This window comes from Gambusia affinis, linkage group LG04 (genome assembly GCF_019740435.1).
Source record: "Gambusia affinis linkage group LG04, SWU_Gaff_1.0, whole genome shotgun sequence".
Lineage (NCBI taxonomy): Eukaryota > Metazoa > Chordata > Actinopteri > Cyprinodontiformes > Poeciliidae > Gambusia > Gambusia affinis.
Genome location: NC_057871.1, coordinates 22551545 through 22575155, shown reverse-complemented (window position 1 = coordinate 22575155; position 23611 = coordinate 22551545). Strand labels below are relative to the sequence as shown.

At 39.9% G+C, this 23611-nt stretch overlaps 3 protein-coding genes across 4 annotated transcripts; 1 reads left to right on the top strand and 2 right to left on the bottom strand.

Moving 5' to 3' along the window:
- Positions 1-1714: 1714 nt before the first annotated feature.
- dnajb1b (DnaJ heat shock protein family (Hsp40) member B1b) lies at positions 1715-6756 on the bottom strand. The gene is made up of 4 exons (XM_044114458.1): positions 6698-6756; positions 5163-5592; positions 2941-3560; positions 1715-2495 (listed from the first exon to the last, which is right to left on the bottom strand). Exons 2-4 carry the CDS (start codon positions 5371-5373, stop codon positions 2262-2264), a joined length of 1065 nt encoding a protein of 354 aa, XP_043970393.1. The 5' UTR covers positions 5374-5592; positions 6698-6756; the 3' UTR covers positions 1715-2261.
- A 656-nt stretch (positions 6757-7412) lies between these two features.
- tecrb (trans-2,3-enoyl-CoA reductase b) lies at positions 7413-20946 on the top strand. 2 transcript variants are annotated; one of them, XM_044114460.1, is made up of 12 exons: positions 7413-7504; positions 11956-12006; positions 15469-15520; positions 15610-15654; positions 15757-15860; positions 16154-16269; positions 17494-17599; positions 17686-17758; positions 17847-17890; positions 18683-18740; positions 18959-19047; positions 20343-20946. In XM_044114460.1, exons 1-12 carry the CDS (start codon positions 7490-7492, stop codon positions 20514-20516), a joined length of 927 nt encoding a protein of 308 aa, XP_043970395.1. In that variant the 5' UTR covers positions 7413-7489; the 3' UTR covers positions 20517-20946. The 2 variants fall into 2 exon arrangements, with proteins under 2 accessions (XP_043970395.1, XP_043970394.1); XM_044114459.1 differs by lacking the exon at positions 7413-7504 and having other exon boundaries at positions 11724-12006.
- Positions 20810-22943, bottom strand: ndufb7 (NADH:ubiquinone oxidoreductase subunit B7). The gene is made up of 4 exons (XM_044114461.1): positions 22858-22943; positions 22632-22782; positions 21417-21585; positions 20810-21266 (listed from the first exon to the last, which is right to left on the bottom strand). The coding sequence occupies exons 2-4, from the start codon at positions 22741-22743 to the stop codon at positions 21173-21175; spliced, it is 375 nt and encodes a 124-aa protein (XP_043970396.1). The 5' UTR covers positions 22744-22782; positions 22858-22943; the 3' UTR covers positions 20810-21172.
- Positions 22944-23611: the final 668 nt, after the last annotated feature.

The window sequence follows — 23611 nt, the reverse complement described above, 5'->3', positions numbered from 1 at the left end:
AAGCATCACAATTTTAAAGGCTTGCAACTTGCTTTCTTTGGTCCAATATTGATACTAGCACAATATTTACGGATAGTGAATTTTAAATGCAACGCTCTGCATACACTATGCAAATAGGGTGCTTAATTCTTTATTATTAATTTGAGCTTACTGAAATGTCTCTCCCCATCAGCCACTGTCATAGGCAACATGTAAAATACACATAAAGCAATCCAGACTTCTCAAAAATGCTATTAAGATGCATTTTATTCAAGCTGCAGTATATAACTTTCATTTAAAAATATGTTTACTTGTTAAAGCTGCCACCATGTTGTGTAGGACCATCTGGACTGACAGGAGGCTAATTTGTATCTCTTTATAAAGATTGTTTGAATTTCTGTCAGTAATAAATGTATATTTTTGCTGTGTAATTCTAAAAAGAGCAGAGAGACAGGAAAAATCTATAGATTTCCTGGATTTACGGTATGTTGTCATTGAACACAGTGTTGCTTACCTTTATCACTGGTTATGCAGGTTAGGGGGTCAGATCTTCTGCTGCTGACTGACTCATCTCTTAAGTGTGATGAAAGGTACAGGGACAATTATGTTGGTAGATTTGTTCCTTCATTCATTCATTAAATCAGCGCTTCTCAACTCCAGTCCTCAGGCCCCCCTGCCCTGCATGTTTTAGATGTACCTCTATTCCAGAGCAGCTGATTCAAATGATTGCATGCCATTCAAGTGCTGCAGAAACCTGTTAATCAGCCACAGATTCAGTCCAGGTGAGTGGCAGAAGGGAAACGCCTAAAACATGCAGGGCAGGGGGGCCTGAGGACCGGAATAGAGAAACGTTGCATTAAATAAAATGGAGACAAACAGTAGTCTGCAGCTAAGTGAGGAGTAACATTTAATTTTATTGCTAAAAAATATTTTAAAAACATATTAATATTAATGTTATTATTGACAGGGTCCTCAATTTTTTTCTATTTCTACAACCCCCCCTGTCAGCCAGGGGTCCTTGGAATTGTCCTAACTTCCCCCCCTGTATGACTACACCACCAGGATAAACCATGGAGGCAAGAAGGACTCATATTTTTATGTTGTTTACTCTAATTGTTTATAATTTATCATGATAAATTTCTAGTCATAAGAATTTTGATGCATCGTTTCCACAATAAATTCCAATTGATGATTTTCAAAACTCCCCAACTTGTCCATATTGTCGGGTTTGCTAGAGTTCCCATTTTCTCCACCGTTTGTTCAATGCAAATATCGATACATTTGAAAATATTAAAATTAATTTATCATGTGCGGCTTAGTGATATGAATCACTCTTCCTTATGTCCTCAAGAAGCACGTTACAAAATTAGTATTTTTCAAGACCATTGTCTTTGTTTCTGGGGGAACAATTGCTGTATCACACAGAGTCACCTAAAAAGAAGAGATCATTCTTATTTTTTCCATTTTCTCAATAGTATAACAAAATATTGTGATAAATCTCTAAGCCCATATAAACCTTAACTCCATCTCGTATTATTTGTAAGAGACATCGTATTTAACAGAAATAATGGAAACATTCTTTGTTGTGGTTAATCAAGTTGCTCAAATTTAATTTTCAAAACTTGTTTAATATGACACTTCATGGAAGAGCAAGATGAGGAAGTCGCCTGAAGAACCCATTTGATTTCAAACACCTACAAACCGTCTCATTGAAACATACAACAGACACTGGGTGTAAACAGCACCATTTTCCTCTTTATTGTTCTTAATGCAGCATTATTCAGAAGACAGAGAACAATATTTCATCTCTCTGTCATTCTTCAGAGCGTGACCTGCTATTCTTAGTCAAATAAGCTGTTTTTTTACACTTACAATGTGTCAAATACATCTGTGTAAACCATCCACTGCAAACCTGGATGCTTAAACTTCATACAAAAAAATAAAGGTTTCTTGATGAAAACTGTTACAAACAAAAGAGTCTGTAGAATAGTGGCACATCTCATGTGTTGCACAGTTTTCATGAAAAATATAAACTCACTTAGTGGATCAAACACCACACCGCATTGGAAACATATTTACAGTCAAGCTTCTGAAAAGCAGCACTCGTACATTGGGAGCAAATCTCTCAAAAGTCTGTATTTGCACTACTGAGGACCGTGTGACATTCAGGGCAATCCAACCCCAGGAGTGTTGCTCTTGGCGTCGAGTCTAACTTGTGAACGTCCGTGTTATAATTCACGGGTAAAAAGATGGCGGGCCAAGTGGGAGTTCAGCGGTCGTGTTCACGATCGCGGAAGAACCTGAGCGATGGTGTCCCGAGCGTTCTTACTCAGCCGCTCCGGGAACTTCACCTCGAACTCCACGATCAGGTCTCCTCGGCGATCGGGTCGCTTGGGGTAGGGCAGCCCCTCCCCGCTCACCCGTCGCTTCATCCCCGGCTGTATGACGTCCGTGGACGTAACAGTCACCGTCCTGCCGTCCAGAGTGGGCGCCTGGACCGTGCAGCCACACAAGGCCTGATGGAGCAAGAAGAGCAAAGAACGGTTAGCCACGTGATTCGCCACAACAGTGTTTACAACAGCTTTGAGTCAAAAAGTGGTTTATGGAGGGATTATTGGTCGATGCCTCACTGCAAGAATACAATATTATAACTATTTACATTTAGGCTAATAAAATCATTTACAATTTTCAGCCAGTGCAGATCTAATCTCTTTGCCTGGTGCTAATCCTGCTCACATCTTTGTGCTGCTTCCCGTTCGGCCCGCTGCACCTTTAATTTCTGATGGCTTAGTTTTCCACTTGATGGCTGCAGGTACGCGTAAACTTTTCAGCTAATTGTGACCAAAATACAAAGAAATGATTTGTCCTTTACATGCTAAATATAAAATCTGCTTTTTTCTTTTTTACATCTACAACCTAATAATCCCTCTAAATTAGAATTTTCAAGCAATCCCGACTTACGTCGCGTAGTGAGACCTTGGCGGTGTAAACGACGTCGGAGCCATCCCGCTTGAACACGGGATGAGGTTTGTCCTTCAGCACGAACACCACGTCCGCTGGAATGTTCCTCGGCGTCTCGTCCCCTTCTTTGGCGAACGTGATCTTGGTGCCCTCTTTCCAGCCTTTCCTTATCTGCACCTCCAGGATTTTCTCCTCCGTCCTCGTCGTTCGGCCGTCGGGGCTGAGCCTTTTCCGGGAGATCTTCATCTTTTTCGTGCAGCCGTGCAGCACTTCCTCTAGTGACACATTGAGGTCGTGAACCACGGGTGGGTCCTGCTGCTTCTTCACGACGCTAGTGTGACCGCCCATTCCTCCCATGCCGGGGCTGAAGGAGCGCGAGAAGCCGCCCATGCCTCCGGGACCCATTCCACGACCGGCCATCCCGAATTGAGCAAACGGGTCGTCAGTGTCCATGTCTTCGTCCATGCCGCCGTTACGAGCGCCAAAGAACTGCTCAAAGGGGTTCCGGCCACCAAAAAACTCTGCGAAGATGGCATGAGGGTCTCCATGGAAGGTGTAGCTGTAAGTGCCAGGTCCGCTGCCCCCTGTTGGTCCTCCTCCGCCACCGCCCCCTTTCAGACCTAAATACACAAGAGGAGGTTAACGTTTCGCAATACTAATTTTGGGATGCTTAAGTGTAATTATTGATTGCACAGGTGACATCGGTCTCAAAATTACAGGAAATAATGACTGATAAAACTAGCCTTGGTTTGGATTTTATAAAAAGGCCATAGATATTGCACCATCGAGATCATTTAAACAAAGGCAATGAAATAGCAATTCAGCAGAATTGCTAATAATATATTTTCGGTAGGGTTATTCTGCTTTAACGTGGATTAAAGAAAAATTAGTTAAAAGCAATGTTCGCAAAAATGTAACAAAAGTAAGGAGAATTTTGATGTTCTACATCTGCATATTCTTGAATTGGTTGAGGAGCTTTACACTTGAGTCAACACAGAATATGAGAAAAGAGGATGAACACAAAACATTTCCACGATGTTTGCAATACTTTTGGTATAATTAATTAAAGTACATCCTGTTTATCCGACATGCCCTCTGGACACATGAGTATTTGTGTTAATAGTTAGAGTTATGATGAGGCACTATTAATTAAAAACAGCTTTTCTGAATAAATAACAGCAGCTGAAAGGCATTTTCAATGCCATAAACTGCACTTAAGTAAATCTGTATTATTTTATTTCTTTTTATGTGTAAAATTATTATGCTCATTTTCCTTTGTCTCTTTTCTGTTCTCATCATAAAAGGTACTAGAAATCATTTTTAACTATTAATTTTGTTAATGAACGTGAATGGTTTTTTTGTTGTTTTTCTATTAGTGTTATTTAAGATTATCGTTTGCCATATTTGACTTGATTGTAGATTGCATTCTTGTGTTTCATTCAACTGTATGAAAAGTTTTCTATAAATATATTCTGACTCATTGCAAGCAGACAGCTCCATGCCCACCATGTGGCTAAAAGCAATAACTAGTTGTGCGATCTGAAAGTTTTCCAGCCTCTCTCACAACAAAATGTGTCCTCTCACACCAGTGTAAGAGCAGTTGCAGGTTTATGTCTAATGTGTGATTTTATAAAAACAGGATATAGGTTACATCCTATAAAAACAGGATGTAACCATGGCAACACGCCACACAGGGAGCAAACTTTTGACTATTATTTTTTACTGTTTTTGTTTAAGTCAGTCGCGGTGTAGCGAGCACTTGAATTAAAGAACGAACTAATCAGGTCACGGCTCTTTGCTAGTCATGTTGTTTTGGCAGAACTGTAAGTGAACTAACAGCAGGCTACTATCAGTAGCATCTTCATAACAACAACGTGGCTAAAACTGCCTCTTCCTGCAAATATACAGAGCCCTACAGTAGCGCTGCTATTATTAGTCGAGTTACATTCCCGTTAGGTTTCCAGCCTATTTATTATGGAAACAGGTCTGGGTGTGTCCTGTTTAAGTAGGGCCGTGGCTTTTAGTTACCCCTGAAGGTAAAACTCTCGATGAAGGACGAACTCAGCTCAAAGCGCCATGACACAAACAGATTACCATTAATCACCGTTTGTCACTAAAATATTAACATTCGCTTCGGCTAACACATCAACCAAGATTTTAATAAAGTTATTCTAACATAGCAAGGATTACTGAGCGGACTACACCTTCAAGATGACGCTTACCTTCTTCTCCAAAACGATCATATATGTCTTTCTTCTTTGGGTCACTCAAAACGTCGTACGCTTCTGCGATTTCTTTGAATTTCTCCTCCGCTCCTGGTGATTTGTTCTTGTCGGGATGGTACCGCAAAGCCTGCTTACGATAAGCTTTTTTTATATCATCCTCTGAAGCTCCTTTCTTAATTCCCAAAATTTCGTAATAGTCCTTGCCCATCTTGATTTAAATGTTCCCCCAAAAGTTGTCTGTCCGCGTCGGTTCCTGGTCGGTCGTCCGTCACTACTCGGGCTGCTGCTGGAGTTCTGAACGTACTCTTTATAAACAGCGTAGAAACTTCCAGACTGTTCCACACGCAGCCAGAATCAGCTCCGCTGTGAGGCCACACGCAAAGTCACGCCCATCTGGAAGCGTTAACTCCCATGGTGCTTTCACGTGCTGTAGGAGATTTGTTTTAATTACGGTATTTTTAACAACGTCATAATTTAAGCAAAGGTTCAAAATGATTCTTAAACTCTTTACAAGGCACTTTACAAGACGTCTCACGATGTTTTTCAACTATTGCAAGCTTTACAGACTTTCTGGTATAGCAGTAAAGCAGAACTTAGACTTTTTTTAGTTTTTTGGGAAATTTAATATTACAACTTCTTGTGGTGGCATGTTGCCTCGGTGTTTGAATGTACAAAAATAAGTACACTGTTATTAGTCTAATATCAGTTCGTTTGGTGTCTAAACCAAACGAACTAAGTAGTAAGATTTGGCTAATTTTAATAGTTTTCAAACTTGGAACTGATTAGGTGTGATTTGACATCATTCGTTAATCGAAGTTCAAATCTCAGAGGTAAACGGAAAGCAGCATACCATTTACAGCACGTGCGCCTGGAGTACTATGTCACAGTTCATTTTTGTATTTACTATATTACAATTAATTATAACAATTTCTTGAGTACAACTAAAGACAGCCCAAATACCAGCAGTGGTCATTGTAACACATTTTGATAACCATGACCTTAATAAACACCACAAACTTTGGTCTTTTTTTATATACATGAAACTAAATTATATAATTGATTCAGATGATTATCATTTTAAGGGGGGATATCTTAAGACATCATTGTTAGCAACCTTCAACAGAGCAGAAATGTCTTTTTGCACATCTCATTTGTACATAAAGGTCCTTTTGCTTCACCTCGGGCGTGGCTCATACCAAAACCAACTCTGCAGAAGCATGTCTGACATGTCAGGAACAAGTTTAAGGTACACAAAACCTGTCAGTCAATACCATTTTTTTGAAGATTCGTCTTTAAATTTTTGTGGATTTAAAGCCGGGGTGTGTAAATTTTAAATTACACACAATTTATAAAAAATGTTTCTTACATATGTTTTAATTAGCACCACGTGGTGACAAGTGAGCAATAATCTGTGGAAAGACTGAACTACTCCACCTCCTCCCAATGCTCAGAGCCAGGAGGCGGATCTCATGTATCTCATGCAAACTCATGTATGTGCTCCTAAATATGCTAATGGCAGAGGAACTACTTACTGTTCCAGGAAAACCATTTATCCGTCATCTTCGGTGACCATGCTGAGCATTCATGGCAGGCCTCCTTGTGGTGAACCAGCTGCACAGCAGAGACCAAAGGGGAGGCTCTGAGCGGCATATACACAAGTTTGATTGACAATGCGAAGATCACCTCCTGGCTCTGAATTTAATTTATAACATTTACATTGCCCACCTTTAAGGAAAGTTATCACTTGTCAGGCCAAGTATATTGGGGAAGGAAACCCCCTTTTTCTGATGGGAGATTATCAGATACTTATCAGCGAAAAACCTTTCCAATTTTCACTTCCAATTGATATATTTAAAAATGGAAGTTATGGGAGTAGATGTCATTGTATCTGGCCTTTTTGAGGATTACATTGTGAGCTTTTTCATTCTCTTATTTTATTTAAATAACATCAAACTTTATTTGTGAAACCCTTTATACGGGGGGATATTGTACATGAACTGACATTTAACAGTAACAGGCAATTTGAAGGACGAAATTACCAACAGGAACACTGAATACGCCAAAAATAATTTATTACAGTACAATCCGAGCCAACCCAAAGTAAATCCTATTATCTCGCGCTAAGGCATCGCCTTTTCATTTGCTCAAATCTCATTGGCTACATTTGACAGTGTGGGCGTGTTCGCCTGACTTTTGCTAGCCGTGATAGGCTGTCATGAGCGTATGGAGTCCGCCCATGACGTCCTCAGCCGCCGCATGTTTATACGCTGATTGGTCATTGACCTGTCACTCGTTCGAGATATTAAGGAAGAGCCACTGCCAAGATGAAGCACTACGAGGTAAATGGTGTCCATTCATTGTTAAACAACACTCGTTTTGGACTAAATTTAACAAATTTAGCTAGTTCTTAGCCTTCGCGTTACCTCTTTGTTTGGAAACCTCAGTAATTAGGTACAGATATGTTACCGTAAGCGGTGAAGTTTAGCCCGGTTAACACAGTCTATGATGGTTCTGAAACGTTTTGTGGCCTATTTCGTTTAGCTTACATCGTCTTAAAACCTTGTGCACCATTAGCAGAGTGTTTTTCAACCCGAAACCCCTCAATTTAATGGGGCATTTGAGCGTAACAGAGGCATTCTTTGTGCAGGAAAAGGTTTAACAGCATCGCCATCCCTGGCTGGGATGATTCATGGCGCTCCTTATCTTGCTCAGTCTTACCCAAGAATGGAGGTGAAAAGTCAAGAACACAACCTCGGCCCTTTTTCCATAAATCTACATTATTTGCGAGATTTACATGTAAACTATATTCCAAACTTTTTCCAATCATTTCAGCTAAAATGTACTGACAGGGGGAAATTAGTTTTCGAATTTAATGGAAAACATGCATGTAGCTGGTTCAAAATGTAAATTTTACTAATTTATTTCTAAAATGATAAACCAAATCTTTGTCATGAGATCTGGAGAAGGTTTCAGGACTAGCAGAACAACACCAGCCCACAGGTGTATCAACACCCAAAACCCATCAGACAGGATCTGGAGTAGTTTGGCAGAAACTGACGTAACTACTGGTTGGTCTGCTCCCTTTTCTTTCAGTCGACAAATCTGGATTTTTGGCACCTGTAAGAAAAGCAGTATTCAGTTGTCGCTGGAGTGTACATACAGTTTATTCCTATATGAAAGCAGTACACTACACCTAAATAAAGGGATAACAGTGAAATTAATTTGCACAGGACATTATAAGACGACAGATACAACAAGATCTGCGCCGCAGTTTAATGTTGGTTAGATTTATTTGCACATACATCAATCAGGAACAACATAACATCTGAAGGAGAAGTGATAGTTACTGATTACCTCTCCATTGCACTTGTTAGATTGGCTACATTAATGCTTGATCCGTGGCAGCTCTGACAAGGATTGCTGAATGCAACCTTGTAAATTAATATGGAGTTCATTATTTGTAACAGTTTTATTTGTGACTCCTCAAATAGTTTTAACTTTTAAGGCGTCAAGCTGAGCTGACGTTATTGTTTTTATTTATCTCTACTCTACTTTTCCATTTAAAAAAAAATCTATTCAAAAATACATGTATATTTAAAGTCTGCGCCTGGTTTGCAAACATGAAACAGAGGCATAAGGGCATGTACTTTTTAAAATAGGTTTGACTCAGAAATAAGAAAAAGAGGGGTTAGCGTGGGGGAGAATGATGATTTTTATAACTATATACACAATTCCAGAATAAAACGATAAATATACATGGTAATGTACTGGAATGCAGTGGTTTAAGAGGGGGAAAGTTTTTAAAAAGGGACTAAATAGTGAATAGTAATGAGAGTGCTGATTGGCAAAAGATATGATTTTGCCAGAACCTCAAAACAATTTCCATTAGTTATGCTGATTGTTGATGCATTATGGACCTAATGAAGTGTGAGCTTTCAGGACGGAGGCGTTCAGTGAACAGGAAAAAGATTAGATTTTTCAGTATTTCACCTACCGATCATCAGAAAATTGGTGGATTTTCGAAATCTAATTAAGTGCAACGTTATCATAAATGCTAATTATAAAGCTAATGCTATACATTATCAAGTATTTTTTAAGGAACACCCTAAAACAGATATTAAATCTTACATCATTTACTATTTGCTTTGATATTATCAAAGCTAGATGACAATGCAAGTGTAATTACACTAAATTATTTGTTAAATTAATACTTGTTAAAGTTTTCAGACTACTTTAGAGTTTCAGACTACTATCTTTAATTTCAGTCAATTATAAATGTGACTGATTTATTACTCACAAAATCATGTTTAGTAATTTTTAGAGATAGCAAAGAAAAATGTGTTGCAGTGACTCTCCTGGCCCACAGGATCCAGTATGTCTACACTTGTACGAAGCACATTATCTCTACACTTCTCTGCAACATCAGTTTTAAAATAAATGCCAGGTTTTACCTCGGAGCAAAGCTATAAATCCAGTCGCTGAACCGTCGACACCCGCTGTAGCGATTCAAACTGAGTTCTCCGTGCTTCGTCCTCGTGCGCGCAGAGTGCATTAGCAGCTCCGACTGTCGGTGTGACAGGTTTTATTTGGCTGAGACGAGGGAGCTGAGGGGGGAGGTACAGCAGAGTTGGCCCAAAGACAGGAACGGGGTTGTTACCCCAAAGTCACAGCTGTGGTGTCGTGTGTCCTGCTTGATTATGTGAGGCTCTTTATTTCTTATTGGCAAATAAATATATCAAATCCTGATTTGAAAAGCTAAAGATTCTCATTTAATAAAAATGACGTATGAAAATGATTCAACGAACGAGGTTCATCACAGTGGTGATAATACATCGTCCTGGTCTGTCAATTGGTTGTAACTAGGGGTGGACTGATTACAACTTTGTGGCCAGCCACTGATCTTTAAAAGGACATGGAGAGTCCAATTTGGTTGATACCAATTTAAAAAAACAAAACAAATTCTTTTAGCAGTGTGGTGACTATCGTTAACTATGCATGTGCAAACAGGACGTGGTTGGCGGGTCTGTCCAGATCGGTATGGACTGAGTGCCAGTCTTTAAAATTTAAGAAAATCAGGGCTGATTGTAGCGTTGCACCAATTTATTGACCAGCTGATTTCTTTTGTCGATTTCCTTAATTTTGGGAGATCAGTGATCAGCCGATACTTATATTGTGAAGACAACTTTGTCCCCTGATCATGTCTACCTCAGCAATGGTCTTAAAATCAGCCACTGTCCTCCTCTGCTTCCCTTGAGAGAGGTTTGACTGACTGACCGGCCCACCAGGTCACGTCTGCACGTTTGTAGTTAACAATAGCCACCCCACTGTTGCCAACTCAGCAACTTTATTGCTATATTTAGCAACACCTCAGACAAAGGAGTTGAAATCATCCAGAATCTGAATCGATTGGTGCCGTCCTCGTTGTAACACTAAAGCAGTTTATGAGGAAGTTCAACAAGGTTTTAATGACTCATCCTATAGAAGTTAGTAGGCCTTTCACATTAAGAAATTTTGCTGTTTCAAGACCATTTTCCAGTACTGTGAAAATGGCATAATTGTGCATATTTTCCCTCTGAGAGAGCAATAAACTTTAAATTTGTAAAGAGAACTTAACACTGTAACTGGAACATATTTTAAATATAAAAATAAACAAGGAATAAAGTTGAAATTAAAGAAACACACATGACTGAAACCATAATAAAATGGATTCTGATGTCTCTAAAATGAAATTGCAGAATGGAAATTGAGTTAATTTTAATTTATTATTTGAGACATTCTTTTATTTTAATTTTTTTAACATTTTGATTTAGTGTAACATCTTATGTTCTTAAAGTTACCCCAATCATTTACCCTGAGAGAAAGTGGATGGTATCTATTCCCACATTTTCCAGAGAATTGGGAGTTTTATCACTTCACAATGGTGGGAAAAGTTAAACTTTCATGTCAGTGACAGTTTTGAGAAATTTCCCTGAGTTTTAAAGTCCAACTCACTAAAAAACTTATTAGAATTTGACGGCACTTAAACCAAGGGAGTGTCTCGGTTGGCCTCTGGTAAAACCCATGACTTCACTGCCCAGATCCGTGTAGGGTCAGTTGGGAGACAGCTTGATGGGCAGAGTCGCTATGAGATGTTTATATTTAGCTGTGGAGAAGAAGACGGGGTCAGGCTGGTAAAGGGAAACGCTGTTTGTCGTAATACCTCCCTTCTTTCCTCCCTCTACCCCACAGGTTGAGATGTCAGAGGTCGTAGCTGTCCGTTTTTAGGGAAGAGTTGCATTTCCAAGCACATTCCCTGCATGTCAGGATGGGAGTTGCATGAATTAGAGGTTTCTTTTGTCCAACATGCGTTCACTAAACAATCTGGCGTTTAGGATGCTTGGCATTCCTTTGTATGCAACTGTTCCCGCTCATGTGGACGGCGTCTGCGCCCAAGCGGTCGGGCGGCTGTTAAATGAAGTGAGAGATGGGCAGAGAGAGCTGAATGAAGAGGGTGGGGCTGGATGAGGAGGAAGAGGGCGGGGGTCAGCGACAGATTTATTTCCACAGCTGAGCGCCGCTGCACTCTTGTCCGTCTCTCGGCGTGGATCTGGAGAGGTCGGTGCCGATCTGAGGGGAGCAACGGGGGGGATAAACTGAGAGCAGGTGGAGCAAAGGAGACATGGATGCCTTGGCGTTAGAAGCCAGCGGGAAAAAGACGAATAATGCGGCGGGGGTTGCCGTGCCGACGGGTCAAGCCCCGACAAAACGCAAACCTGCAAAAAAAGCTAAGAAGGCCGTTGTTTTCTTTGAGGTGGAGATACTGGACGCCAAGACCAAGGACAAGCTCTGCTTCCTGGACAAGGTAAGAAGCTCTTCAAGTTCAGGTTTTTATTTGTTTGATTTTATGTTGAGGACACAGCTGGTCATGCTATGATACCTACAAGTTTTTAAAAAACCTCTATTGTATAATTATCTCTGTGCAGCATGTGGTCATTTATCACAGTAAAAGGTCTCTGTGTGGGAGATAAGTATTTTCTAGAACATGAAGCAATGGTCTCTCTCTCTCTCTCTGTCTGTGGGCATGTATCCAGCCAGTGTATAGGGGACACCCTCTGGATGCTGCTGCATTCTGCGTTTAGTTATCCTGATGACGGCCAAAGGAACACAACACATTTACAAAAGAATCATTTAATGATTTAGACCTTGTCTGTCATTTTTGGATGGAACTGACCTTTAATACAAGAAGTACGCCATTGTTGAAAGTAAATCCCAAGATTTCCCATTCGCAGTTGGTCAGAAACCATCTTGGGAAGACGTAAACATAAGGTGCTCTGGCCAGATCAAAGCTAAACTAAACTTTCTTCCCCCCACATGCTGTAAACAAGATGTACACCTGGAACATCCCATCCCCACAGTTATATATAGTGGGGATGCTTTGTTTAAGTAGGAACAAGTACACTTTAGACCAGGGTGGATGTTCACCTTCCAACATGACACCACATCCAGCATGGATACTAATAGTTTTTATCACAGCAAATCCATGTGTTAAAATAATCCAGTGGAAGTTAATTTAGAATCTGTGGCAAGATTCAGGAGTCGATGTTTGCAGTTCCCTCCAGTCTCAGTGAGATTGAGCTGTTTTACAAAGAAGAATGGACAATCGTCGTTCTGTAAAGTACTGACTCATTGAGGCTGTAAACGATATGACAGTCACACATTTTTAGATTATTTAGTCCTTTTGCATGCAATCTTTATGGAAAGATTATAAACAGCCATTTATAACAGGGTTCCTATGGAGTCTTTAAAAGTCTGGACAATGTGACATTTTAGTCGACCCATTTCAAGGTCTGGAAAAGTAAGGAAAATAATATTGAGTATGGGAAAAAATATTTTATTTTCTAGACTTCTTTTTTATTGTTGGTTTTCTAAAGGCCAAAATTCTAATGTGCTTAATAGATTGAGGGTTTTTTACACATTTAAAAAAAAAATGTAAATTACATTTTATATCTTTGATTTGACACATTTCATTTTGATTTTCACATTGTCCATCAGCATTTTGGTTTTTACCCTACTGACTGAATGCACACTCAATAAAAAATTTAAAAAACACCCATTTTACTGCTGTTGGCGGTTTTACAACTTTAAATGAATGTTGTACTTGACCTGTAGTTCTTTTTAAATGGAGTCAAATTAAATCACAGAACTACACATTAAAAGTGACATAATAAACCCCATAATCAGCTGTAGTTTTCAGAAACCACAAATATGTTTTTTTATTATAGCCTTAATAAGTAAAAAGTCAAGGTTTCAGAGTGGCCATCACAAAGCCTCAAGTCTCGGTCTCTTGAAATATTTGTGGACAGAGCTGATGAGATTTGTGTGAGCAAAGCAACACTGAAAATTGACACGGTTGCATCTGTTCTGTCAGAAGAAATGGGCCAAAGTTCCAGCTAATTATTGTGAGACTCTTCTGGAAGCAAACTAAAAACATTTCAACCAAATCATCCAGTTTAGAGGCAATCCTACCAGATACAAAAGAAATGTCTTTAAACTTCTGAACCACAAGAAAGTTGGGGTTCACAGATTGTAAGAGTCTTTGACTCGTTTTACTTATGACATTTAAATCTTTAGACTCACGCAAAAGTTGCAAAGTTTTCCAAGTTTCATTGGTGTGAATCTCCACAGGCATTTGTGAGATTTCCGCGGACGGATGAAAGGGTATCGCATTTACATCGACCATATTCATTTTAATTGGAGATGAGCAGCTTGTTTTACAGATTTATTTACAAGTATCCATGCTTGGCTCGTAGTTTGTTGTTAATGTGTTAGACGGATTAATTTTTGTCGCTGCTTGTGCTCGGAGACAGTTGGTGCATTAATGGTGCCTGGATAGAGTTTCACTAACCACACTCTTGGTACCATCAGCCAAAGTAAACACTGTTTATTAAAGGCTGCTCCTCTGGACTACAGTGTGTGAGGTGCCATCCTGGACAGATTAGACCTGGTTGTCGAGTTAGCAGAGTTTCTATGGTGATAAGAGTCGCAGTCTTATCACTTCGAGGGAGGTGGATTCAAAGATGTGACAGATGCAGATTCGGTTGTAGACAGAGGGGCTTTTGGGGTTGACACACTTCCTAGATTAGAGCTAAAGTGGTCGGCTGAGTTAGAAATAAACCTCAAGTGCAGGAACGTGTCTGGGTCAGTGTCCATGAAGGATGATCCTTCAATACACGAAGCCTCTAGAATGAAGGCACAATGAGTAAGTTTTTAACTTTTTCACTTGCGATACGATACAGATATCGCAGATTTGAGTATTGGTCGCTACCGATATTGATCCAATACAATATCTGTGCGAATCATGGATACATTTTTTTTAGAAAAGGCTTGATCAAGTGATATCACTCGGAGAGCAACAGTCAACAACAACAACAGGTGTGAAAACAACTGACCCGTTTATTATGAACCAATAGGGTCTGTGTGCTGCTGGATGGCTGCTGGGATGGACTAACTACTGGAGCAGAGTGCTTATTTTGCAGAATTTAGATGCAGGCGGATACAAACCCAATACTCGTTTGTTGGATGATTTTTGACCAATTTCCGGTATTGATATCAGATCGGGACATCCATAATTGAAAGCCCTTTTCACAGAACCGTGAATGTATCTTCCAATCAGTACAATCAGAACTTCTCTGTGAAGAAAGTCCCATATCTCTAGACCTCCATTATATCCCCACTCAGCTTTGCCAGTCAAAACACAGCAGAATCTAAGTTAGGTATCGGCTCCAGACCAGCATTGGAACCCTAGAGGTGGTTTCTGAAATCCAACGGCAGCGACGTCATTCTGCTGAAAATACTTGGAGGTCCTGGAGAGGTCACACACAGAAGTTTGAGGGGATTAAAGCAAGATGGCTGAAACATGATCGGTTTACCACTTTCACATAGACATGTACCATGTCTGCTGTTCAGGAACTGGGTAATGGTATCTCTTGTCTAAGAATATAGCTTGCATCAAGAGTTATGCAGGGTAAAATATCTGCACAACAATATGCCCAAGAATATTCATTCACAGCGAAGACCAACAGGACTGTTGTTTGTGTGTGCTCCTCATGACTTCATGGAATAAAGGACGGGTGTTTTTGTGCATCCAGAACTTTTGAAACTCTTTAACACCAGCTGTTTGTTAGCCCACATCCAGGAGGTGTTTAAGTGCAGTCGGAGCTAAATTTACCTCTAACCTCCATCATAAATGGAAAGGGGATTATGAACGTCCCCTTTGTGTGGGAGTGGATGTCCCTATGGTTATTTACTTTCATGGTATTTACAGGTTGAGCCAAATGCCACCATCGGAGAGATCAAGTCCATGTTCCACAAGAGCCGTACGTGTCGTTTTCCTGCTCCTTCGACATCTAGCTCGTTGTATTCTGCCTTTGCAATGACTGTAAGGTAATTACCTCTCTCGTTTCAGATCCTCAGTGGTACCCAGCTAGACAGTCCATTCGTCTCGACCCCAGTATGTCACTGTATATTTGCTCTAATTGAAGCGGGCCTGGTGGAAGCTTTTTGCTCATTGCGCGGCGTGAATCTTACTTGTTCAGTAATGCAATCGTTTCAGAGGGGAAGTCCCTGAAAGATGAGGACGTCCTGCAGCATCTCCCTGTGGGAACCACGGCAACCTTCTACTTCAGAGACCTGGGAGCTCAGATCAGCTGGGTCACAGTGAGTTCAAAACACAAATCAGCTCTAACAGCTCCGACACGTTCAAAGACACGAGCGAGCGACTGAAATCCGGCGCTTCTGCGCCGAGAGTTCCCGCTGTGAAGGAAAGGTGTTTGGGACTTAAAGAAAAGTCCTTGCGACTTTGATGTGGATCTGCTTCGAGGATGTTCTCATGAGCATCCTCCATGTTTTTTTTTTTCTTTTTTCAAAGTTTCCACAATGCTTGTAATCCAGCTCCTCCTGTCAAAGCCAAGATTTTGTGCCATCTAATCTGTCATTCCTCGTGTTTTCAGGTGTTTCTGACAGAATACACCGGCCCTTTGGTCATCTATCTGCTGTTCTACTTCCGGGTTCCCTTCATCTATGCATCCAAATATGACTTCACCACCAGTAAACACTGGGTTGTACAGTGAGTGTCCAGTATGTTTTCCCCCATGCCTCATGGGATTAGGAAGAGTCCTTTTTTCTCACTCAACCTTTCAAAACATATCTGAACGCAGTACCTGCTGCTGCCACTTGGGGGACATTTCTACTGAGGCTTAGATTTGTTTTTCCATTTGTTGGCATTGATCCATTTTAATCTAGCATTTAATTTTCTACATTTTAATAAAACGGTGAACTGAAAGGATATAAAGTCTCAAACTTGAGGAGCCTTTTTATATTTCATGTCTTTCTGAGAGCTATGGGGACTAAGAAACTTATTTTGTAGAGTTTTATATATTAAGAAAAGCTTGTAGAAAGCAGGAATGATCAGCATGAATGTGATGCAGAGCAGTGGAGTTTATGCAGCTGCAGCCAGGAGATGGGAGCAGGAAAAGTTTGGCTTGAAGAAGCATGAAGAGGGAATATTATTGAAATACGATGTAGAATAAATGAGAAGACAATAATTTGAAATGGTTTGTAAATATCTGGAGTACAAACAATCATTTTCTTGATTATTCTATTGATCGTTCTGATGAATATTTGGATAAAAATAAACGGCAAATTCTACAGATTTTTCATTTCACCATTTAAGCCTTTTTTTTATACAATACTATAAATATGTTAAAAGATACAAGATAAGCAAATAATTCAGTTTCTTTTTAAATAATAAAATACTCATGTTGTTGCCTAAAATGCAGTAACAGAGCATCCCTTTTGTGAGCTGAAATCAGGTGAAGATAAGGAGTTGAGGAGATTTGGGTAAAACACATTTACAGACAAAGACAAATACAGTTTCTATCTCAATACAGTTTTTTTCAGCTAACGGCTTTTTTGCGAGTCTCTATATCTCAGTTAACATGCAGTCAGTTTACTAAGTTAGTTAGCAGTTATTTCAAAAATCGCTTCATCACGACGATTAATCTGATTAATCGTTTTGTCCATAACCCGGAGAGTCCAAATGGCCAGATGCCAAGTTGTCATACAAGATGAGGCAGGCAGATCCTGAAGAAAGGCTGTGCTTGTTTCCAGGCAACCTAACATTCAACAACACAGTGAATCATAATGAGATTTAGCGGGTTTGATCTCTTTACATGCAGTGAAGAACATCAGCGCCTCAAAGTTCTAGTTGAGGTCAGCTCAAGTACGGCCTGCTCTTAATGGGTCCTGGTTTGAGTGATGGCTGTTATCGACTCGCGTCTCCTTCTTTCAGTCTCGCCTGTATGTGTCACTCCTTCCACTACATTAAGAGACTCCTGGAGACCCTGTTTGTCCACCGCTTCTCTCACGGAACGATGCCGTTACGGAACATCTTCAAGGTGGGATTCACTGAAACTCTGTCTGATCTCGTCACACGTTAACTTCTCCGACACAAGAAAAAAATGAGTGTCGTCGTCGCTTTCAGAACTGCACCTACTACTGGGGCTTTGCAGCATGGATGGCTTATTACATCAACCATCCATTGTATACACCACCCAGTGAGTGTTCGTTAACATTGTGGCATATGGTTTAGCTACACATGAAGGGGCTGTTTTTGTTTTTCTTATGTTAAATCCTCTTTTTCAGTATACGGAGAACAGCAGATCAGACTGGCGCTCATCATATTCCTGGTAAGAATCTGTTTCCTCATCGCAGCACTTTTGATTCTGGTCGATACAGTTCTGGTCACCAGTGGACAACAGGGTCAAATATGCCAACACTTCCTGCAACTTTGTAAAGGAAATGCTTCTTGAAAAGTTGCACCTCAAGCACACACTTGTAGCAAGCTTCTGGTTTCATTCTGGCTGAGCTGCACATTATTAGATCATTTACGTTTCCAAGTATGGACCTGACTGGTAGACGAGGCCCACAGATTGGTTGGTTGTAGAAGCTTAGGGTGCTTACACGTTGGATAGTCCAGTAGACTCTGTTCGACTGGGGACCAAAGTGGCAACATTCACTTATGTCAAACGATCCAAACCCTTTGAAAAACCTGTTTACCTCCTCGCCTGTGGTGGCGCTGCACCAAAAACCACTGAAGAAAACGACACAAAAACCTCAGAAGGAGACATGAGTGCAACCTCCTTCTTCAAGAAATGTACCCAAAAAATGGAATGGTGTCAGATTTTAGTTGTTGTCGGATTTCTCTTTTGTCTTTTGCCATTTCTCCTGCTAGCGCAAGACTCACAAATTTGTTTTGGTTGTTTTTACCCAGAATGCCCTGCGCTATGGTCAGCTTCCTGCTTTATACGTTTGAAAACGTGTTGAACTTGTACTGTGGACAGAAATACTTTTATTTAAGAATTTTCAAGTTAATGGAAAGCTTGACCGTTGGCTGTTGAGTTGGTTTTTAAACATCTTACCTAATTTTCTTTGACATTTAAACAAACACCATGTAACACTGTAAATGCTCTCGATCACAGTTCTGTCAGATCGGGAACTTCTCCATCCACATCGCTCTCCGGAACCTCCGCCCACCAGGTGAACACATCCGTCACTTCCACAGTGCACCAACTTAAAAATATATGAATGAACTTTTTGATGGAAGTACTCAAAATTATGAGCTGGATTTCTCTCTGGCCAATACATATTTAAGGATTAAGCTGGCAAAATCTTCAGTTAATCAAATTTTACTAAGAGAATTGGATTGGTAAGAAGATTTCAAGTTTCAAACTTCCTCATTTTTTATATAAATCCAGGATCAAAGACCAGGAAGATTCCCTATCCAACCAAGAATCCCTTCACCTGGATCTTCCTCCTCGTCTCCTGTCCCAACTACACCTATGAGGTAACATGTTCTCGACTTTTTGTTTTTTGTATCTGAATGCTTGATAAGTGCTCCACGTCTGTGTACTCAAAGCAAAATGTAGTAGAATTATATTTGTATTGACTCTCAGTTGTCATTATGATATTGCAGTTTAAAATTAAGGCTTGGATGCAATGTTTAGAAGGATAATAGACTTAAGGTTCCATCTATTCACCTTCTGAATGATGATTGGAGTTTAGTGATCAGAATCCTAACATTGTCAGCCACGTGACAATGTTCCTACACGGTCGTGAAATGTCTGCAGTTGAACTTTTTCCAAATCTTGAAGATAAAATCATTTATTCAGGAATCTAAAACAAAATCTGAATTCATCACTTCTTTGACCAATAGATCATGTAGCTGCTTGCCATACAACAAGGGAGCTTATTTAAACCACTCATTTTGCTTGAATAGTCCTGCAAGCAGTTCACTGCCATCTAGTGGTCAGACTCATCCCCAACAGGCGCAGGTTTGCCGGTTTGCAAACCTTTTATCCCAATAAATAAATCTGTTGTATTTGACATTTCTCTAGCAGATTTATCATCAGCTTGATGGCAGAAACATATTTTTCTCCTAATATTTAAATGTAAATGAACTTGAGGAGTAAGAAGTTCACTTCTGGATTATAAACTGGACACGAGACTCTTCAACATCACTTGGTTCACAAGCAAAATACGGCATAGAAACTATGGATGCACCAATATGGGTCGATGTCAACATCCAATATTAATATTGTTGTTATGCCAATAACCGATGATCACTGATATCACATGTACATCTATTTTTTGGACTCCATGCTGCTTACATTACTCCTCTGCATCAGACACCTAAATCCTGGGCTTCACCAAAACAAGTATTTTCCTACTTAACCATTTTTTCTATTTTGATTAAATAAAGATTGGTCAATTTATGTAGAACATTTTATGTATTGGACTCGAACTGATCAGTACAAATTTGTAAATTTATCGGCACAGCATGCCTGGAAAACGATAAACAAACAGCAGCCCGTGTCACGTTTCATTACATTTCTATATTTGGAACTTAACCACATCTAGAGATGTTGCAAAATTATAATTAAGGTTCAGCCTTTAAAAAAAATAAAAAATCTAATAGCTGCTTAAGAAAACTATCAAAGTGGGAAAAAGCTTTAATTGTTTACTGTAGATTTGCAGAGCCTAACTTCAGTGAATGTGAACCCATTTCTTCCTGTTTGGATCTGAATCGTGTGTGTGTGTGTGTGTGTTTGTTATCTGTGATGCCGTTTGTTCCTCCTGCAGCTGGGCTCTTGGCTCGGCTTCACCCTGATGACCCAGTGTCTGCCGGTGGCCTTCTTCACCCTGGTGGGTTTCATTCAGATGACCGTCTGGGCCAAAGGGAAGCACCGCAGCTACCTGAAGGAGTTCCGCGACTACCCTCCGCTCCGCTCGCCCATCCTGCCCTTCGTCCTGTAGATCCATCACCAACTACGAGGACGTCGTCCTTTCTCTAAACCTCACACTGGATTTAGACTGATAGATTCAAAGCTTGATCTCTTGCTTCCCTTCCTGCTTTAAATCCTCCTCGTGTTGAGTAAAAATGTAAACGACTAGTTTGTTAATTTTTTTTTTTTGTATTGCAGACAAACTGTTCTGTTCTGACTGGTTTACTTTTGACTTGCGTTCTTCTAAAAACTGCTGTAAAATATGCAAGAGTTCCATTTTTATTGCCTCACGCTGCAGTTTTCTGGTGTTTTGTTTTTTTTTGCGTGGAGCGGCTGGCATTGAAAGCATCTTTGAACTCTCACCTTGAATTGCTTAAGAATCTTAAAAACTCGAAACTGACAGAATTGAGTGTTGTCTGAGGTAATTTATATATATATATATAAAAAAAAAAAAAAATCAAGCGTTTGTTTCTTTGTCTTGTTTTAAATGTTTTTGGGTTAAGAAAAATGGCAGGCGGTGGCATTTTTCCAAGTAGAAAGTCATGCTGGACTCAATTTCTTCTAACTTTTTGGATGTTCACACACAGTATACATATATAAAGAAAAAATTTAGAGCTTGATCAATATTGTTTAATATGAACAACAGCAGGTGTATATACAAGGAAGCAGAGTCGGAGGATTTTCTCATCATGCCGCTTCTGCCTCTGCCTTGGCCTCAATCCTCTTCTTCCTCATCCGGAGCCTTCTCTCCCGCTCGTACTCCTTCATTCGCATAACGTAACTGCAGGCAGGAAGCACATATATTTACTGCACACCATATTGAAGCGGTAGATCCTTCAAAATTTAAAACTCCAGCATGTAAACTGTGTGAACCAGCAGCACCACAGCTTCCCCTAAAGCAAATGGGAAAATGTGACCAGCAGACACTTACTCCTGGTGTTCGCAGTAGTCCCAGTCGTGCCTCTCGTGCTTGCAAGCCAGGAAGTTGGGCCAGTTGTCCCTCTTGCACTTCATGAGCTTTATCAGATGGTGGGCGCAGTAATCTCTCTGCTCCACAGGCAGCTGCGCCAGGTTCATCTGATGCCGGGTTGCGATCATCTCTGGAAAAGAGCAACTCGTTTTTAGTGGAGATTCAGCCCCAAACCACAGCAGGTTGTCTCATTATATTTAGTAAAATACAAATTAGAAGGAATTTGTGGTGCTAATATGAAAAACTGGTCGGCATTTCAAGGTTTATCCAATACTGTTTTCCTTCATGTTAAGTTTGAATTAAATAGTTTTAAAACTTGCTGAAGACTTTTTATGCACAGACTCCTAAAACCATTTTATATGCTGACAGGTGAAACACAGAATGACGTTTTATCACTACATAAAGAACCTGAAATTGAAGTTAAACTACAATAAAACACATCCCAGCCTTCATTAAATAACTTTGTCGGAAGCCTGTAGTTATTTATTAGGGCACATTTCATTTTACCACTATACGCATGTGTGCAAAGGAACAAAAAAATTTAGTTGAAAAGTGTTTTCAGGTAGTTTTGATACACAGAGGAAAAAGGTAAACAATATATCAACACGTTTTCATTTAGGGGTGTATTGATCAATCAGCCCACTGGAAAAGCTGGATACATGTTTTATAAAACATGTATGAAACATTGATCATAAAACATTTATGAATGTTTTATGAAGAAAAACATCCATAAATGTTTAGATAGGTTTTGCATCTTAATAGCTAACTCGCTCTCTCTGAGCTTAAGTTGCAACTGTAATTTAAGAGGAATCATTTTGTAATTGTTCAAGATCAATTCGCAGTTTCTAAGTTTGAATTTTATCCTCAGTTGTACTCTGCTCCACTCAACACTGTTATAGATAATCACTAACACATTATCTCTATGCTTTGTACCCGAGATTCCGAACCAGATGCATTCTGGTTCATTACAATATGCTGTAAATCTTTCCCAGCTGAAGGTAAACAGTTTTGTGGCATTCAATATGCTAACATTAGCTAGTCCACGGGCTAGCTTCGTTCGTGTCTGCAAGGCTACATTAGCAAGAGCTAACCGGTGTTAAATCCCCTCTAGCCTGAAAACACCTGCTTAATAGCTGCAGCTCAGATAAAAACCCGGTCCAGTCGCTGGACACTGACCTCTTTCTTTCCTCTCTTCGAAGCCGATCTTCGGGTCAAACTCGAACTTCTCGGTAGGGTCCGGCTCGGTGTCCCTTTCGGTGATATACCGCCTGACCAGGTGAGCGCCCATGGCAACGGTGATTCAGGCACACTGGATGCTAAAATTAATCTATCACACACTGCTGTTATTAACCAAAAATATGAAATGTTTACAGAAATAGTCTGCAATCTCCCATTCGGTCACCTCCACAAGCCCCCTGCATCCACTTCCGCTTTGCTTCAGAACGTAGCGTCACAATAAAACCTTACCGCCACCTGCCGGCAGGGAGGTTCTACAACAGAACACTGTTAGGCACGAGATATTACTTATGCACCTTCGACTGTTTTCCATTGGGAACACTTTGTTTATGATTCACTGTGAATACAGGAGTGGACATTTAATCAGACGCATGTTAAACAATAAAATGGGGGATGTTTTCTTTAAACTGTTACACAGACTACTAATCAAATCTTTGTATAAAAATATACTAAATATATTTATTACATAGCCTATTCCATTGGCATACTTTGTTACATATCCTGTATTATATTCCTTGTTCTATCTTTATATTTGTAAACAAAAATCTTTTTTAATAAAAAAAACTAAACAAATCAACAAATTTACGTACTATTGAATAAGTTGTAAAAATTTTGATACATGCCATTTAACCTAATACAGTGACAGACTTATTTGTTTCTTGAACTTGGCAATAGTCAAAATGCTCCTTTTTGATGACAAGGAGGCTCAACGGATCTGTACTTGAACAAGCTCTGCCATTCCTTGTTTCTTAAAACTGTTACATTTAACAACACTAGCACAGTTCATGAATCCGTAAAAAACAAAAATTAAACAATTGCAGGGGAGATGACAACTCAAACAATAGGTTGATTTATGTATACCACCCATACAGAAAGAAGTGAAGTGCAGGCCTGCATGTAAAACAGAAGTAGTGAGTGGA